The following is a 20,462-nucleotide window of genomic DNA, read 5'->3' on the forward strand; positions in this document are numbered from 1 at the left end:
TCCGATTCAAATTTGAATTTGAATTCAAATATTTTCTATATATAGTATTTCTATACATCTAAAGTTTATACACCTAAAGTTTATAGACCCAAAGTTTATAAGTCAAAAGTTTACATATTCGATTCAAATTTGAATTTAAATTTTTTATATATAGTATTTCTATACATAAATTTTTCTAACTTTTATTTTTTTTAAAATTTTTTTTGTGGTGTACTGTAGTAGGAAGAGAAGAAGGGAAGGAGGAAGGGGGAGGAGTGGGAGGAGGTATTGCCTATAGGGGGAGGGGGGCCGGATCTGATCGCTTGGATCGATCGCTGGCGATTGATCGCCCGTTAGGGCCCCCTAGTAGCAAGAGACATAAAAAACCGAGGCTATACAAAAGGAAATAATAATAATAATAATAATAATAATAATAATAATAATAATAATAATAATAAGGGAAAATTACAAAAACCACCCCACAAGTCACCCACAAGTCACTTGAAGTTTGACATTCCATCCCATAAGTCATTTTGTTGCAAATACCCACCCGCTACTAAGTTTTGTTGAAAAACCACCCAATGCTAGGGTTTGAAATTTTGGTTCGAAATTTCCGAAATTTCGCCATCCCACCGGCATGCTCAAGTCTCGCCCAAAATTTTTGGATTTTTGCATTTTTTAAAAAAATTTGGTCAAATTTTATTCAAATTCAGTCAAATTTTCAAATAATTTCAGCCAGAAATTTCTGAAATTTCAGGAATCCCCGGCATAAAATCCAATTTCAGAATTGAAAACCCTACCCAATGCGCACGTGCTTAACCAAATCAGTTTGTTATTGCGGATGTAGGGTTACCACATGCTAAGCTAGCCAAGTCAATCTTGTCTAAGTGCTTAAATTAGACTTATTTTCCATATTTGATTGTTTTTTTTTCATATAGCGAAACTCAGTGCGACAATGTTTAAACTCTCGTCCACAATTTTATTTGTGGAATCTTACATAAAATGTATCAATAATACTCTAGAAATATTTAGTTTTGGTAAGGACCACATTGATAGATCACATTTTATAAAAACATGTTGATTCGGTTAAGCATACGGGGGCGTCCCGGGGGCCCGTGCGGACTGTGCGACCGAACAGGGCCCCCAAATTTTAAGGGCCCTTAAAATATTAAGTATGCCATATATATAATAATATTAGAGGCTTTAATTTTGTTAACTTGCAGTCCAAATAGTATCAAACACAAGGCCCAAAACGCTGCAGAAGGTGAATCGATCCATCTTCCATCGTGCTCCCATCCAGGCGTTCGCGTCGTCGCGTATCGCCAAAGTCCCGATGCCGCAGCCACTTCATCTCCTCTCCCCAGTTCCCTCTAGCCTCCGCTTCTGCTTCATCGCTGATGATCAGCTAATCGTCACGCCCGTTTTTAATTTTACTATAAAAAAATTTACTAGGCTACTATGGCCTATTTTAATATTTCGCACGGGGACCTGATTTGACCGGGACGCCCCTGAAGCATGTGTTTACTGGGGTGGTTGTTGTAACAAAATTGAGTAGGTGGGTGGGCATTTGCAACAAAATAACTTACGGGGTGGAATGTCAAACTTCAAGTGACTTATGGGGTGATTTTTGCAATTTTCCCTGATAATAATAACCGACACGCGTAAGCTCTTGAACACATGACACATTCCTTCTCCCACCAACCACTAACGATTGCTCTGCACTGTATTTGTATGTACTCCACCATTATATAAGTGACGGAGTGAACCAAGAAGCGGCGGAGAGAAATCGATCGATCCGATTCCGGCCGGCCATGGCAGCTGCTGCTCCGGCGACGGCGGCGGTGCGGCGCATGAAGCTGGGCTCGCAGGGTCTGGAGGTCTCGGCGCAGGGGCTGGGATGCATGGGCATGTCCGCCTTCTACGGCCCGCCCAAGCCGGAGCCCGACATGGTGGCGCTCATCCACCACGCCGTCGCCGCCGGCGTCACCCTCCTCGACACCTCCGACATCTACGGCCCCCACACCAACGAGCTCCTCCTCGGCAAGGTACGTACCTACTTTCCTCCTGTCCTGCCCGCTCTCTTGCTTCTTTGGGTTTGTTTGTGAGAGTGCGCTCAAGGTGCTCGGCGGAATGCCTGCTTGGATCGGAACGGCAGGCGCTGCAGGGCGGCGTGCGTGATAAGGTTGAGCTGGCCACCAAGTTCGGCATCGCGTTCGAAGACGGCAAGCGGGACGTCCGCGGGGACCCGGCGTACGTGCGCGCGGCGTGCGAGGGCAGCCTCCGGCGGCTCGGCGTCGACAGCATCGACCTTTACTACCAGCACCGTGTCGACAAGAAGGTGCCCATCGAGGTCACGGTGAGTGCCACTTCCCCAGTCTCCTATCCTTCTTTCTTTTAGAAAATTTTGTGATGTGTGGATGCAAAAGATACACGTGTATCTGAAAGGGAAAGTAGGTGGTGGTGGGTTGGTTTGTCAATGGGTTGGTGTCAATATTCTACAATAATTATTAGGACAGCTGCCGGAAAAATGGACATCTTTTATTGATGAAAAGCAAAAAAGAAAAAAAAAGGAGCATTTGTTTGTTACCCACTTATCTAGATGATTAATTTCATATTCATTGGGAAAACTTACTAGAGGGAGGATCATGAAGTTGTTGAAATTTTTTTTAAGAGAGGTCAATTTTGAACAGAGGAAATTTTAACCCAGCTTAAGGTACACTTAAATTCTTAAGTTTGTTTGGCTGTTTGTACATTGACCTTTCTTTTATTCAGACCAATTTGGTATGAGTTCTGAAAGGACAGGGTATGTAATGGAGAGAAAGGATAAAAGGAACCTCCATTTCATGGCACCTATCCTTTTATTGTTGTTTTTCTACCTCATCTTAGGGCTGTACCAATTAAATTTTGACTAAACATACTAGGGCATTTGTAAAGATACGTGGTACAATATTATTTGCATTAAGATCTTTCTGTTTGGCATAACTCCCTATTTGATCGCTGGTTTCTATAATTCAAAAATGTTTTCTTCTATTTAAATATTATACTTAGTTTAGATATATAGTATTTCATTTACTCTAGACATTAGCTGTGAAATTTTGATGGGTGACGAGGCAAAGTAAAGATTGAGCCAATAATTTTCATTTACATGTCACTGGGCAGTTACAACACAGAATGCTGTTTTTGTAATAGCTTGGGATCTGAAGCACCAAGTAAACCAATATTTCAAAGTTTAATAAACCAATGCACAAATATCAAAACAAGTAAACATGAGAGGACTGAAAATTTGTGCAAATATGTTTGCTGAAGAGGACTCGTTCTCTTTCTGAACATCTAACTACAAACTAGCAAAATTTACTATAACATTTTGATAATGTGTTTTGATTATTTTGGCATGCTATAAACTGAACTACCGTCCATTGTATTTTTGTCAAGTTTATCTAGTTGATTTACATTTTACATTGTTAGATTGGCGAACTCAAGAAACTAGTTGAAGAAGGAAAGATAAAATATATTGGGTTATCTGAAGCATCTGCATCAACTATCAGAAGGGCTCATGCTGTACACCCTATCACTGCTGTTCAGCTTGAGTGGTCATTATGGTCTAGAGACGTGGAAGAAGATATAATTCCAACTTGCAGGTATTGAAAAAAACACCAAATTAGTTTGTCTGTTGAAGAAAATCACATGCTCCATTTGAACTATTGTTCTTATTTCCATTTCAGAGAACTTGGAATTGGAATAGTAGCTTATAGCCCACTTGGTAGAGGGTTCTTTTCTGCTGGAGCTAAACTAGTGGAGTCTCTATCAGATCAGGATTTTCGCAAGGTAAATTCCATGGTTTACTACTCAGTTTTTCCTAAGAATTGGGATGAATGAGGTCATGAAAATAGCAGAGCATGACAGCGAAAACACTGTGATATCTGTAGTGTTATTGTCTTTCAGATTAAGAAGAATAGAATAATTAATTTATTTCCTTTCTTGAAACCAATTTTGTTGGTGTGTTTACTCATACATCGTGTAGAGATGAATGATCAATGTAGAGAAAAACAAGAAAAAGATCATCAAATAGGCATTCATGCCTTATATTGGGAAACCTTCTAGTTTAATTCTATGCCTTGTAGTTTGAATGATGGGAATACCCATTAAGTACCTCTTCTGTATTCTCATTTTCTGAACTTTCTACATTGGTAACACGAAATACTTATGTTCAATAGAAATATTTACTCTGCATTTATCGGACTCAAACCTTTATTAAACTCATCTTTGTGCTGTGTTGTCTATTTGTTCTTTGAAAAATTAAATAGAACTACAATGAGTTCTCATTTACTAAGAACTTGTATTGATACTTTTGCAGCATATTCCTAGATTTCAACAAGAGAATCTTGAGAAGAATGCTGAAATATTTGAGCGTGTTAACGCAATGGCAGCCAGAAAAGGATGCACACCGTCACAGCTCGCATTGGCCTGGGTCCATCATCAGGGAAGCGATGTATGCCCCATACCTGGGACAACAAAAATCGAGAATTTAAACCAAAACATTGGAGCACTATCTGTGAAGCTCACACCTGAGGAAATGGCTGAACTCGAGTCTTACGCAAGCACAGATGATGTTCGAGGCGACCGGTATCCTCAGGCGATGGCCAACACTACTTGGCAAAATTCTGAGACCCCTCCCTTGTCATCTTGGAAAGCTCAGTAATTGTTTTCATCTGTTCAAATACAAAGTCCTGGTCCAAAATAGCTGAATGGCAGAGCGCACACAAGATTTTGTAGAACGTATTCATCAGTCGCTGGACGCTGCTTGCTCCTGTTATACATCACGTATATTTGGAATGAGATGTCCTGTCTGTCTGTATTGTGTTATGTTCTATGCTTTCGTCATGTTTGTGCCTACAACCTACTTGTGTGAAGTGCGGTTCTATAAGCCTGTGCACTGCACGCAGTACGTGTGCTAATAATAAAATAATGTTTTGCAATCACTAATTTTGTGTTACTAACATGTTTGTTCAAATTAAGCAATGTCATGTCTTATTCTATATTCATATGGTCTGTTGAGTGCTGACTGCCTTGACAACCTTGTTTGTTTCTTACCTTCCCCAAAGAAAAGTTCGACCGGAATTTGGTTGTGAATTGTGACCGGTGGGAGGATTATTGAGTGGGGTGGTGAAATTAGCCTGAAAACCGTTGCCATGACTGAGCTAATGCCATATTGATGAGGACACGACTAGCTCGGATATAACCATGATTATCTTATATATTAATCAACCAAAGGTGCATATGTTCTATATTTGATTTACTTGCTATATATTTGAACAAATGTTGCTACACAATGAGTTTTGTGTATTTTCGTTTGCAGAGGTACTTTCTTGGGCGAAAGAAAAGAGACCAAGCGTAAGGAATGCATGGATGATTGAAGAAGTTGATTGAGGACCAAACCAAGACCTTCTCCAAGTCTTTTTTCATATCACCACGTCACTTTTGGTCCATAGGAGACAAGAGATAAAGTTTTACACGTTTTGGATTCGGATTCGGGCCTCCTAACAGCATTAACTTCAAATGGACCTAGCCGCTGATCTAGAAGGAATTTAGGGACCCATGAGTACTTATTGGAAAGCTTATGGAGTCTACTTTTAGATGGTTTTTGTCCCACGTCAAAATTCCTACCGAGCTACCGGGAATCTGCAAAACAAGCCATGTACCTTATCCAGTCCGAATTTGATTTGTGTTTTGGGCCTTATAATTATGTCATGGGCTTACCCCAAGGGGGTGTGTGCCCTAGGGCAACCCCAGAACGTCCCTAATCATATTTATTCAGTACCCGTCATTGTTTAGAGTCGGGTTTTGCTTAGATTGTTCTGTTAAGAACAGTTTCGCCGCTAGATCGGTTTGTAGAACCATAAATTCGAGTGCTTAATCATTCATATGCAATTTGGTTGCAATTTATCTTGTTCTTGATTGTGTTCTTCAATTCACATGCAGTGATTAGCCTTCTCGGCGAGGTTAACCAGGTTTTGGCACGATTGATAACCAAAGGAGACGTGGTGCTGCGCTTGCGGGGCTCAGTAGCGTGTTCGTTCAGAAGTCGGATCGAGTTGTGTAGCGACTCCGCCCAAATCGACTGTTTATTAATACATTTCGAAAGATCAGGACCTAACACCTTCATCACATCTGGACCTGTATTATTTTATAAGCAGTGATATATATTTAAATACTTTGTTCCGCTGAATAAGACCAGTGATAACCTGATTTTAACACTCTGCGTGTAAAGGTGTTCACACGTAGTTTTGAAAATTAGGCAAGTTTTTTTTAAAAAAACAACCACACAAGATAAACACGGCTTTACATGTACGGAAAATGTTAAAATCGGCACCTATAATGCTTTTGGTATCTGAATGCGCGTCTATGGGATGCCATTTTTTAAACTGGCACCTATATGGTGACATAGATACTGGTTTTTAAGAAGGACTGGCACGTATATGTTATATCAGACGTATGTGTCGGTTGTTAACAGAAACCGGTACGTTTAATTGATACCTGTTCTATCAAAGTAGTTCTTTCGGACCCACTTTAAAATCGACATGTTTCAGACTGTTATATAGAGATACCGGTTCTAATTAAAAACCGACACCTTTGAGACATATCACACCGAAGTGACCGAAGTCATCATCAGTGCGGTTTGCGGGGTGCCGGTTGAGAAATCCGACATCTAAAAGGGTTTCTCAACCGACACCAATCTAATATTTTTATAGTAGTGATAGCACGATCAACTCGACAAGTAACTGCCACCCCCAAGAAATATAGTTAATGCAGATAATGAGGAAGTAGATGAAACCTCGCACACACGGAACTATTATCAGGAAGTACTTAGTAGTAATTAGCAATTCCCATTAAATAACCCCACAAGAGTTTTTCCACAAAAAGATTTTGATCCATACATTTATAAAGATATGTAGTATAATACTATTTGCAATAAGATCTGTATTTTTAGCATAATTGTGCAATAATTTAGCTATATATATATCATAAACACATACATGCCCATCTGTATTATATACCCACTCCTTTCCAAATTGGTCATCATATTATAAAATTCAACATTTCTTAAATTGATCATCATATAACCGCATAGACACGGATTTTATCAGAATACAATTAATGTAGCATGAGAGAATGTGTGCATGTAATTGGCATAGTGTTTTAATCGATGCATACATTGTGAGAGAATGTGTGCATAGTGTCTTGATTTATGTGATTTAAATTATTTTTCGTCTTTGTGTATAAATAGATATGACGATCAATTTAGGAAGGAGAGAGTAACTCTTACTCCAGATTGGTAGTAGAAGGAAATAGGAAGTACGGTGGCTAGATGTTGGGCTTGAAAATTGGCCCATAAATTACATGCAGATTAGATCGATGTTGGGTTTGAAAATTGGCCCATAAATTACATGCAGATTAGATCTTAGGATCTAACGGTCATGATATATCATGATATTAATCAATGGTCAATTTTTTTTGCTGATTAACATGAGAGCTAATAGAAAGTGTATAGATATAGATAGATATAGATATAATATAGATATAGATATAGATATAGATAAAGATACAGAAATAGATTTAGATATAGATATAGATATAGATAGAGATATATAGATTGGCTCTTAACATTATTTTTTATATACTTTTTGTTAATAAATAAATGATGGAGGTCCCAGCGACAGAGCCCAGGCGGCCATTTGTCCGGCCTGGGAGCTTTATTCGCCGCTGTGCGGGACCAAGATATTGCATTTTACGAATTCACATTCCTTTTCCAAAATCCCAGCTCTCTGTACAATTAGAAAAAAAAACCTACATCTGTCCACTCACTGATTATGAAGTTGTATATTGGGGGTTACATGGTTTGGAAAGACTCGCGTATTATTGTATTATTAAATGGTATCGTAGTGTTACCACGGCATATTACTATGTCTACAAATGAAAGCATTATGTTGCTTTCATCCCCTTTTTACCTAAAACAAAGTAGATTAACTAATTAAGGGATGACCCCTATGCAATATTGTTTAGAAAGAGAAAACATCTATCTGGGTAATCCGAGTTTAAGTCCCTAGCCAGAATAGGTGCTCATATTTAAGCTAATTATTCTATCATCGATAGACGATGTACCCGTTGATACTGAGATGCATTCATGTGGTTAATTACTTCGTCAATATTAAAATATTATAACAGTCCAGTGTTTAGAGGTACTCGTAAAGATAGCGTGTGCGTGTATGTTATATATATGGTGAGTGAGCTCGTGCGTATTAGCGTATATATGAGCATCTGGCCATCTGCTATTATCGTGAGGGGAAAAAAAAGAAAGGAAAGCGACACAGTTGGAAATTTAAGGCAGCACGACCACCTTTTGTGGCAAAATTTGCTACAAAACACACAAAAAATTTTATGTAATTTATTGATAGACATAAAAAAATATGTCACAACTAAAAGACATCCTTAAAAGACTGGTAATTTACTAGATGACACTGGAATGATAAATTCTTAATAAAACGAGAAAGCCCCTAAAATCACATGCTTCAAACATGATGTTAAAGTAAAAATTTAGAAATTATGAAAAATCTAAATTTACCATCACCCCAAGTACATCATTAGGATCCATTATATTCCATCTTCACTCTAGTCTTAACTCAAAAGCTTTTGTCCCCCAACAAATTACCAGTTCTTTAGTGTTTTTTTAGCCGTAACGCGTTTTTATGTTCTTTAGTGTCTTGTATGAAATTTTGTCCTTTGCAAACTGAAACGTTCCTTTCATCTCTTACGTTGAGAAGAATAAAAAAAAACTTGGAACTCTTTACCTTATTTTTTTTTCTCGTATTATCCAAAACTACAGGGGGTAATATGCTACTGTATTAATTTGCCACGGATAATGCCTGAGAATTCTCGCGCGAAGAAAGACGGGGCTGCCTACGGCTCGGACGCCCAATGATTCGGAGAAAAATCGGGCGCTGACGTCCGCGCCTGATTTACGTGCAAAAATTACTTTAAACTGATTTTTTTCTTAAATTACTTATCCAAATCATGATCCGATTGCACCATTAAATTTGTTGCAATTAAATCTTCAAAACAAGACCACACATAGATATATTCCGGCGACAACTTTTTTAAGCTTATTATTGAATTATTTTTAAATGTTGTACGATGTTCCACCAGATATATCGGAATTGTTTCGCTAAGTAGATCGAAAATGTTTCACTCGTTTAAATTGGGTGTTGTTTCACCGTATATAAAAATAATGTTTCAGCAAATAGCGAAAGATTGTTTCAGTTCATTGCAACATTTGATCCATACATAGTAAAACATTATAAATGCACTAGGCGAAACATTTTTTGGTGGAACAACAAATAAAACGAATTCTCTTAATAGGGGTTTCTAAAATATGTGGGTTTTTTTTGTTGCAATGGAATATTTCAATTCACTGCAACGTTACATCTATACATAGTGAAACATTATGAGTACACTAGATGGAATATTTTTGGTGGAACAAAAAATAAACCAAATTTTCCTTACTAGAGGGTTTTTAAAATATGTGGTTGATTTGTTAGAGGTGGAGGCAGGTATTGTGGTGGGACCAGCGACATCAGCGTGCGCGCGGGGACAGGGTTGGGGGTAGCGAACGATTTTTCCTCCCCCGCCCGGTCGCCCAACGACCATCATTATCCAAGAAAGACTTCCAAGTCTTCGACCGCGACACTCCTTACCCGCACGCGCGGCCATGGGAATGTGAATCCGACGTATGGCCATGGAAAAACTGATACTCCTTGGTCTCGGTAACTATATGATGACATCTTTTTAAATAAAATTAAACTCGTTAACTTTCGACTAATAATCATACTAACTATATATACTATATACTAAGTATTATACATACTATATAATATATCACTAGATTTATATTTTAAAATATACTTTTATATGACACTAATTTTATTTTTTTAAGAAATACAATATGTAATAAATTGATGGTCAAAAGGCCCTATTTGGATCCAAGGGATATTTTTTAGTCCTCTCTTAAATAGCCCAAAAAGATCCAAAAGGGTGAGCTATTTGAGGGCTATTTGAAAATAATCCACCAAAAAACTATCACATCCAAGAAGTGCTAATTGAGGATATTTCGGGTGAGGTCCTCTGAAAAAGTGTCTTTTCTCTCTATCTCTTTTCATGGGAAGGTACATTAAAGCCAAATAGCTCTCAAAATAACACTTGATCCAAATAACTTAGAGCTATTTTATTAAAGTGTTATTTTCTTGTGATAAAAAATAGCTCTCAGAGTAACTCTTGGCTAATTTAGGAACGGAGAAGCACGTGCGTAAGCTCTTACGCACACTGTGCAGCGACGCTTGCAGTGAGTTGTATGGTACTAGCATTAACCCCTATATATGTGAGTGGCCAGAGCCCACGTAGCATCACCACCGGAATCGCGCGCGCGGCGGAGAGAAATTAATCGATCGATCGATCGATCCGATTCCGGCCGGCCATGGCAGCTGCTGCTCCGGCGACGGCGGCGGTGCGGCGCATGAAGCTGGGCTCGCAGGGTCTGGAGGTCTCGGCGCAGGGGCTGGGCTGCATGGGCATGTCCGCCTTCTACGGGCCACCCAAGCCGGAGGCCGACATGGTTGCGCTCATCCACCACGCCGTCGCCGCCGGCGTCACCCACCTCGACACCTCCGACATGTACGGCCCCCACACCAACGAGCTCCTCCTCGGCAAGGTCAGTTATAATAAGTTTCTTCGTGCACGCTTCGGTTGTTTTTTTGGGTACTGGGATACGCGCTGAAGGTGCTCGACGGAATGCTCATGTGCGCCAATATGCATGCAGGCTCTGCAGGGCGGCGTGAGGGAGAAGGTGGAGGTGGCCACGAAGTTCGCCGTCTCGTTCGCCGACGGGAAGGTGGAGATCCGCGGCGACCCGGCGTACGTGCGGGCGGCGTGCGAGGGCAGCCTCCGGCGGCTCGGCGTCGATTGCGTAGACCTTTACTACCAGCACCGTGTCGACAAGAAGGTGCCCATCGAGGTCACGGTGAGTGCCCCCCCTTCCCTCTCTCCTGTCTTTCAGTTCCTTTCTGCTTTTTTTTTTACTTTTTTTCTTTTTACTACTTTCTCCGTCACAGAAAAAATATCACTTATATGGCCTAAATTAAATAAGGGCTGTTTGTGAACAAGGTTATAAGGGTAAAAAACAATTGAATGATTGGTGACTAATAAGATAAATATAATATTATAAAATTGTTACTTATTTTGAATAGATTTTAAATGGAAAGTGGTTTGATTTTTTTTACGGAGGAAATATCTTTTTTTTTTTGGATGAAAGGCATACATGTGTAAGTGACGGCTGATGAATCCGAAAGGGAAAGTAGGTAGTGATGTGTTGATTTGTCAATGGGTTGGTGTCAAGATTATACATAACCAGATGCGTGGTAGTGGGGAAAGTTTGCATGATAATGATAGAAATAAGGTTTGTAAATAAGATGTAAGATGGGTTTGTTTTTTAGCTGGACTGAATATTTGATCGATCATGTTAAAAAAGTTATAAATAATTCAGATGATATGGTTTGTGATAATTTAAATCTTATATAAATTGACCATTTAAAGTAAAACTAAAGTTACGTAACTTCATGAGAGAAGAAAAACAAGGGAAATAATATAGATGGATCATCCAAAGACAAAACTGCGGTGTTGTGGATTCATCGGAGAAGAAAAAAGAGGAAGACGATTTCGCCTATAGATTAATCATCCGTGGGTTATAAAAATTTGAGGTGATGTGGTATATACTCCCTCCGTTCCAAAATATAACTGTGTGTCCAGATTCATAGCCAAAAGTTGTTACATTTTAGAACGGAGGTAGTAGTATTATTGGGACAACTGCCAGAAAAATGGACATCTTTCTATCAATGAAAAAAAAGGCATTTAGTTTGTTTTCTAGATCTCGTAGATAATTAATTTCATATTCATTAGTAAAACTAGAATGGAGAGAGGATTAGGAAGTTACTGAAAAAAAATGTAAGAGAGAATTTTGATCAAAGGAAAACTTGAACCCGGCTTGAAGCACACTTAAATTCTTAAGTTTGTTTAGCTGATTATATTATACATTTGACATCCTTTCTTTCGTTCGCAGCAACTTGGTCTCTTAATTCTGAAAGGATAAGTTATTAGGTTTTGTTGTAATAGCAACATGAAGCATAAATTTCTTTTTCTTTTTTCTCGAGAAGAATTTGGAACCATACATTTGTAAAGATATGAACCATACATTTGTAAAGATATGTAGCACAAAATTATTTGCATTAAGATCTGGACTGTGTGCCATAAATCATAATTGCGTGGAAAACCTTACATGAATATCTTTCACTGTCGATGACATGTGACTGGACGGTTACATTACTCCATATTTGGTCTCGATGGTTTTCTATAATTGATAAATGTTTTATTTTCATTTATATAGTACATTTATCTTAGATACAGAGGAGGGCTTGTTTTATTAGACAATAGCTGTGGGATTTTGAAGGTGAAGACGTAAAGACAAGACTGAGCCAATAATTAATTTTCACCGACATGCATGTCTCACTCGGCAGTTGCAACATACAATGCTGTTCTTGTATTAGCTGAGATGTTAACCACAAACCAAACCAACATTTCAAAGTTTAACAATTTTAAGATCCAATGCAGCAATACATAACCAAAATAAATAGATATGAGAGGACTGAAATTGGTGCAAATATCTTTGCCGAAGAGGACTTGTTTTCTTGCAGAAAATGTGAGAATCCAAAATAGGACCTACAGAACGTCTAACTACAAACTATCAATACGAGCACATGAACTACTGTGTTTCTGAAAGCGGATACTAGCACCTGAACTACTATTACTTATGATATTTCCAAACCGTTGGATGGAATTATTGTGTACAAATAAAGTGTACTACCTTTCATTGTATTTTTGTCTGCCTTTTAAGTAATGACCTTTATTTCTTCCCAATATTATCTAGTTGATGTTTACCTTTTCATTATTAGATTGGTGAACTCAAGAAACTAGTTGAAGAAGGAAAGATAAAATATATTGGTCTATCGGAAGCATCTGCATCAACAATCAGAAGGGCTCATGCTGTACACCCTATCACTGCAGTTCAGCTCGAGTGGTCATTATGGTCTAGAGACGTGGAAGAAGATATAATTCCAAATTAGTTTATCCATTGAAAAAAATCACATGCCCCATTTTAACTATTTTTCTTATTTCCATTTCAGAGAACTTGGAATTGGAATAGTAGCTTACAGCCCACTTGGTAGAGGGTTCTTTTCTGGTGGAGCTAAACTAGTGGAGTCTATCTGTTCAGGATGTTCGCAAGGTAAATTCTTATGGATACTACTCATTCAGTTTTCCCTAAGAATGGGGATGAAGGAGGTAATGAAAATAGGTATCATGCCTCTTATTTTGAAACATTGTAATTTAATTATATTCCTTATATATAGTTTGAATATTGGGAGTTTCCACTAAATACCTTCGTGTGTACTCTCATTTTCCAAACTTTGTGATGTATATTAACGCCTCGTCTATTTATTTATACTTTTGCAGCATCTTCCTAGATTTCAACCAGCGAATCTCGAGAAGAATGCTGAAATATTTGAGCGTGTTAACGCAATGGCAGCCAGAAAAGGATGCACACCGTCACAACTCGCATTGGCCTGGGTCCATCATCAGGGAAGCGACGTATGCCCCATACCTGGGACAACAAAAATCGAGAATTTCAATCAAAATGTAGCAGCTCTATCTGTGAAGCTCACCCCTGGGGAAATGACTGAACTTGAGTCCTATGCCAGCACAGATGTTGTTCAAGGTGACCGCTATGCTCAGACGGCCGGCACTTGGAAGGATTCTGAGACCCCTCCATTGTCGTCTTGGAAAGCAGAGTAAACGTTTTCATATGTTCAAATACAAAATCCCGGTTCAAATTTAGCTCAAATGGCAGAGCACACACCAGATTTTGTATAAGTGTTCATTGTATCAGACGCGTTGCTCGCTCTTGTTAAACCATCGCTTATGCTTGTTTGTGTCTAAAACCTAGCTAGTGGTGTTGTAAAGTGTGGTTTTATTAGTTTGTGCGCAGTACGTGTGCGAATAATAAATAAAGTTCTGAGGTCACATTTTTTTTTTGTTGCCGACATGTTTGTTCAAAATTTGAAATTAAGCAGTGTCATGTCTAAATCTATATTCATGTGGTCTGCTGACTGGCTTCACAGCCTTGTTTGTTTATTACCTTCACCTAACAATAAATCGACTGCATTATATTTGGTTGTGAACTGTGTGATCGGTGGGAAGATTATATTAAACGGTGCGTGTTTTGAAAAAAAAAATCTATAGAAAAATTGCTTTAAAAATCATATTAATCTATTTTTGAAGTTTTTTAAACTAATAATTAGTTAATCATGTATTAATTCATTACTCTGTTTTCCGTGTCAAAAGTGAGGGTTCCTGACCCTCAAGCCTTACCTAAGAACACAGCCTTAAGGCATCCACAATATGGTGTAAAAGTAGTCCATAAGCAATAGAATATTCCATCCAACCACCTATAACCATTGTGCAACTAGTCCATATAGAAAAAATAACAAAAGGTATCCATATACATATGGACTACCCATATGGAATAAATTATATTATCTATCTCTACTCATCTCTCTTCTCCTAATGATACATTGTATCCATATATATTGTGGAGATTGTCATAGGTAAAAACTATTTATATAGGTCCCATCTATATGGATCACTTTGCCATATACATTGGTGATGCTCTTAGGACACAGACTGTGTCACATCGACTTGAGAAACATATATTACTAGAATATCAATGCGCCAAAAGGCACACTAAGTAATTTAACCCGTGTATAATTATTTTTATGAAGCATGTATTTAAGAAAACGGTATTTTTTAATGGAATTAGTTTAACAATCATAAATTGTCTATAAGCATCATACAATTTAAAGCATACTTTAATTTTTTTAATGGAATTATTAGTTGTTTAGTTTTAAAGTATACCGAGAAGAATCAAATTAAGACGGGTAGTAATTAATGATACCAACAAACAGGTGAATAAGTTATTGTAATGACAAAAAAAGTATTTTATGAATATTTTATCGTACTTTTGTACATTTAAATCTATTACAATTTGTAAAATTAGCAGAATATTTTTTTCATTTTTCATTTGTATTTGTTTATACTCGCTATTGTAAATTTACTTTTACTCGCTATTTTTGATAGTCATATTTCATCTTGGAACACAGACCAAGGATAAGTAATTCTACTTATCATCCATTTAAAATGCTACTAGTCATTTCTCGTAAACAAGCAATTCATTAATATTTACATTTCTCGATGTCCATATAGCTGATCTTGCGTGGAAGAATGAAAAGTCATGCATTAAATCCGAGAAAGTTATTAAGATGATATGTTGTTGAATTGAAATATGCCTATCAAAAATAAATTTTTCAAATTTGGAAATATTACTATCAAAAGTAGATGGAGGGAGTACTATTTAAATAATTGGTTTTCGTTTAAGAAATCGCGTGCGTAATTATATTTTAAAATGGTATTATTGTTAAATCTGATAATAGTTGCTTTTATAATACTATATCTTTAATAACTACTAAAATAATAGGAATCTAAACACTATTTATTTGTCACAGAGATTTTTATATGTATACCAACTAATAGATGCATAGATGTATGCATGTGGCCGGTTTAGCCCAAAGCACACGCATGTACATGCGCTGGCTTGGGCGAACTGTGCACGTATTGCCATGGGCCGGTTAGTGTGGATTTGGATCGTCTGACTTCACCCTGCAAAGGCATGGGCGTGCAGTCATCATTTTTCCACTGTTCATGCAATCAACGACTCACGCGTCACGTGCACTTAACTTTTGTTAAAACAATCCATGGCAGCCAACAAGACAAATTGATAAGGCAATCCGATGAGGTCTCGTCGTCGCTGCCGCCGCCACCGCCGTCGATGTCATCGATGGCGGTGACTAGCTAGCTTAGAGCTTGTTTGCCGGTACGCACGTGTCGTCACCAGCCATCGCCTCGGCCCAACTATTTTTTTTTGTTGTTCTTCATTTTTTTGGCCAAAGTATCAAATTTGCTAAGTTAATTTCTTTGTTCAACTGTTGATGGTACTAAAGACATATTTTAGCTATGGAGACTGTAGTTTCTAGTGTGTTGCTTTTGTTTTGTCAATCCTTTTTTATTTACGATCTCTATTCACTATCTGTTTTGATTTATGATGTGGCTTACTCTTCATTGTACTCCACTTAGTAATGAATGGTGTTGTTTGAAACTTATGAATTGCCTGATGGGATGCAATGATTTATGCTTTGCTTGCTGAGTAGTTGAATCGAATGCATTCTTTGCTCTGCTCTGCTCATTGTAATCATGTTCCATAATCCAAATTCCAAGTAGCAAGCATGCTGCATCACTGCCGATTGATACATCCAATCCTAGCAGGAAGATGGAATGGCAAAGCTTCCATATGATGCCTAAGACAGCGGCGGTGGCAGCACGTAGCGAAAGACGAGCTCCAGGCTATTCGTCGGCGGCGGCAGCGATGGCGGGACTACACGTCTACCAAACTGACCCTGAAGTCTGGAAAACGTGCCTCTTGTTGGGCGGCCATAGGTTTGTGTGGACAGGAGCCGTTGCATTGCATGGACGGTGGATAAGTGATGACTACACGTTCGTGCCTTCACAGGGTGAAGTCAGACGATCCAAATCCGGTTAATGTGGCTCAGCCGTGGATGATTAGATGGGTATTTAGCAAAGGCGCATACGGCGTGCGGAGGAACTCGGAAATTCTATCGTTATTAGGGGTGTAAGTGGATAACTCGTGAAACCCATTTATAGACTAAAATAAGTTGCGAACCTACTTATTTTAACCTATAAGTGGGTGTGCAGCTGACCCACTTACACTCCTGATCGTTGCGCACAACACTCTTTCTCACATTGCTCCACGTGTCGCTAGATTATAGGGACATCTGGACCAATCGAATCTGGACCGAATGACCGGCTTTAGAAATATAGATGGTGTAAGGAGCGATATATATTAAAAATAGTTTGTTCCACTGAATAAGATGAGTGACTAGTGACAACCTGACAAAAGTACGAACATGTCAGGTGTAAAGATGTCGACGCATTTTTTGAAAATTAGGAAAGTTATTCTCAATTATTATGCTTGTCCTGACAATATTGCATTTATGCATTTCTTTGATTACTCTAAAGATATGCACGCGAGCATGGTACACTATACTTACACACCTACGAATGCGTCCATAGCATACTCTCAAAAAAATGGAGACATATGGTAAATTCCTGAACTCATTAAAATCATGTTAAAAGCGAATCTATGTGCGATTTTACATGAGAAGAAACTACAGAGGAAGGCTGAAAACTTGAATTCTCTAGCGGAGTTGCCAATTCATATTGGCATCTATTTTGTCAACATGGACCCACCTAAAGATTTACGATGTTAATGGAGTCATGAGCCCCCTTAATTTAGAAAAACTCTTGACTTCGATGGGTTTACAAAAGATTAAAACCGGTTAGCGAAGCCAATTTAGAGATGAAACCAACACTAGTAGAAATGTGCCCATCTACGAAAACATTATTGTCATGGTAGATACTGAATTTGTCATTAAGAAATTTCTATGATGAATTTGTGTGCTCTTAAAAAATGGAGCGTCACATTAGTTTCTTTATGACGAATCAACAAATTTCGTAATAGAACTTGTGTACATCCATCAATATTCACCTTATGAGGAACCCGCTTTCTGCCACTTGCATCTTCCTATATAGATTCAAAGCAATTTGGGCATGCATCAAATTTCCCCACAAGTAATGGGAGGCACTCTCCAATCTGAAAAATAGACTCTCGCTGCTGGTGGGCCAACGCAGGTTGCCGGCGGGGAAATTGATGGCCGAGACATGGCGGAGAAACCCTAGTACTAGGGCCAGGGGTGTGCCACAGTTGTGATACCTGTGCAGTGAAGGCGCCCTCATAGTGGAAAGGTCAGCTGGAGGTGAGAGAGGTTTTGGCAAGGTGGATCTCCTTGTGTCTGGAATCTTTGGGGCAGCGGCGAGTGAGGTTGTAGGGGTGCTTGAATGAAATATGAATTGCTAGTCAAGATTAGTTATATGAACGTGAGGCTGTAAAAATGCTAACATAGTAAAGATGCATGCTTGGAGGAACTTGGACAATACTGTGCGATCACCAGACAAACTACCAGGTAAACGTTCTGAAATCAGATTTGTACGCACATGATATATAACTTATTTGTAAGACAAATGAACAGTCTCTAAGTACTGATGTGGATAGTTGTCCTATCTTCTGATAGGTTTGATTTGGTGAGGTGAAGATGTTCACGCATTGAGGCCTGCGATCAGCCGATCGTCACCTCACAACCGCTACAGCCACACGTATAGTCGTTATCAATCACGCTCTCATGCAATCAACCTTTCTAGAAGGATTATTGCTCCTGCAAACAATCGAAGAAGTTCAGGCTTCCGCCTCCCTCAAGGAGAAGGTTGCGGAGGAGGTCACTGCTGTTTCCTCCGTCCCTGCTGCCGCGGGAGGCAGCGGGATCAAGAGGATACCCTGGGCCTGGGCGAGCGGCACTGCCAGATATCGGCAGAAATTCAGCTGCTCTGAGGACCCATCATTCTCATCTTGTCGGACTTTTCTTCTTCGCGGGATAATGGAATGAGGTCGTAATTTACTATCTTACTCAGGACACGAGCGGTCTCCCTCCTCGTCCGAAGAGGAGACTACTGAAGAGGGCCACCGACAAGTAAGTGAAATCTTTGACCCCCTTTGTTGTCATGTCTACAAGTTTATTGAGGGTGTTTTTGATGTCAGCAGGAAGGCCTCAACGATCTCCGCCCAAAGCGGTGACGAGGTGGCGACTAGCGGGACTCCCGCTGTCGTCCTAGATTTTTCACAATTTGGTTCTTTTGAAAAACTTATTTTGCAAATAGATCCCTAGAAAAACTTATTTTGCAAATAGACCCCTAGAAAAACTTATCCCATAAATGGTCCTATTTGAGGCGCCAGAGTGCCTGGCGCCGTCGTCCAATGGGACAGCGCTAGCCTCTCTGGCGCCGTCCTCTTGCCGACATTGCGGGGTGGTGCTGAGGTGGCAGGGGGAGCATGATGACATTTTTAAATACTAAATGATTTCAACTGAAAAAGTCATCCACAACAAAGTTCTGGCTCGGACGCGGCGACGATGACCTCGGCGACAACGACTGCAGCGGGCGGCGGCGGCGAGGTTGGGCGCGGCGGATCCGGCACGGTGGTGAAACCTATCCCGCCGCCGTCACTGTCATCGTCTCTCCCTCACCCTCACTCACCCTCTCCTGCCGCCGCCGCTGCTGCCACGCACTGCCTCCGGCGCCTCGCGCTGTCTCCTCCATCGTGCCGTCATCATCATCATCACCGTTGCCACGTGCTGCCCCCTCCGCCTCCACCTCTACCGCCGCCGCCGTCATGTCGCCGTCTCCGAGCGATTCCGCCTCTGCCTCCTCGTCGCGCCGTTGCCGTCGCCAAGCGCGGGCTTCAAGGCGGACGCGGAGAAAGCGGGGAGGTGAGTGCTCCTCTCCTCTTCCCCTCTCGTCTCCCCTATGCCTACGAGGACCGGTGCCTTGTCGCCGTTGTCACTGTCGTCCCGCTGGTTGGCGTCGCCCTTTCCCCTCTCCCCATGGTGTCATCCTCTCCGATGCCGCGCCTTCCTCCTCTTCATCGGATGGGGTGAGGTGCTCAGCGGCGGCAACGAGCTCGACCTCGGCAGGCTGGGCAACAACGTAGACCTCGGTATCAGCACGGATTGAGCTGGAAGAAGGGGGCTTGCTCAATTCGATTTCCCGGGAGGGTGATGGGGAGGTTGCCAGATGAGTGGGGGTGTGTGAGTGGCACTGCGACGAAGCTTGTGCCTAGCTATGATCGAGTAAAAATTTATATTAGTTGAACCCAGTTTTTTGGGTTAATACTTTCTCTGGTAGTACAAGCATTAAGATTCGATGGAAATATCAGGTGCTGATTCAGATTTCACCTTTGCATGCAATCTATTTCTAATTTCGTACTTCTGTGTTAGTAAAACTTATATAAGTGATATTACCATTTACTTGCAACAATCTATCAGTGTCAGACCTGAAATTGTTCAAGCTTGGCTCTTCAGTTCCAGCTGCACAATTTTTTTTGTATGGGCTTTACTGATGATGTACTCAGGTGACACAATTGTACGATGGTTAAAAAAAGGCCTAGGTTATGATGTTAGACAGTTCATAATAAGATAAGGGAATTTGGTAGGAGTACAATTTACTCTGCAAGAAACAGAGAATTTATGCTTGTTAATCCCTGTAGATCATTGAGCCATCACTTTCTTTTACAGCAGTAGCTTCGCTCA

At 39.9% G+C, this 20,462-nt stretch overlaps 1 protein-coding gene and 1 pseudogene across 2 annotated transcripts; both read left to right on the plus strand.

Moving 5' to 3' along the window:
* The first annotated feature begins 1,722 nt into the window (after positions 1-1,722).
* LOC4335512 (probable aldo-keto reductase 2) lies at positions 1,723-4,976 on the plus strand. Its single transcript, NM_001419243.1, has 5 exons — positions 1,723-2,024; positions 2,135-2,335; positions 3,445-3,617; positions 3,702-3,804; positions 4,334-4,976. Exons 1-5 carry the CDS (start codon positions 1,791-1,793, stop codon positions 4,676-4,678), a joined length of 1,056 nt encoding a protein of 351 aa, NP_001406172.1. The 5' UTR covers positions 1,723-1,790; the 3' UTR covers positions 4,679-4,976.
* A 5,348-nt stretch (positions 4,977-10,324) lies between these two features.
* On the plus strand, positions 10,325-14,168 carry LOC4335513 (probable aldo-keto reductase 2; annotated as a pseudogene). Its single transcript, XR_001545428.2, has 5 exons — positions 10,325-10,738; positions 10,847-11,047; positions 13,032-13,201; positions 13,263-13,363; positions 13,591-14,168. The product of XR_001545428.2 is annotated as a probable aldo-keto reductase 2 (transcript).
* Positions 14,169-20,462: the final 6,294 nt, after the last annotated feature.

This window comes from Oryza sativa, chromosome 4 (assembly GCF_034140825.1).
Source record: "Oryza sativa Japonica Group chromosome 4, ASM3414082v1".
In the NCBI taxonomy this organism is placed as follows: Eukaryota; Viridiplantae; Streptophyta; class Magnoliopsida; order Poales; family Poaceae; genus Oryza; species Oryza sativa.

Coding starts and splice junctions, on each gene's coding strand:
- LOC4335512 (NM_001419243.1), top strand. CDS start 1,791: ATGGCAGCTGCTGCTCCGGCGACGGCGGCGGTGCGGCGCATGAAGCTG. Junction 2,025..2,134: donor ACGAGCTCCTCCTCGGCAAG/GTACGTACCTAC, acceptor TCGGAACGGCAG/GCGCTGCAGGGCGGCGTGCG. Junction 2,336..3,444: donor AGGTGCCCATCGAGGTCACG/GTGAGTGCCACT, acceptor TTACATTGTTAG/ATTGGCGAACTCAAGAAACT.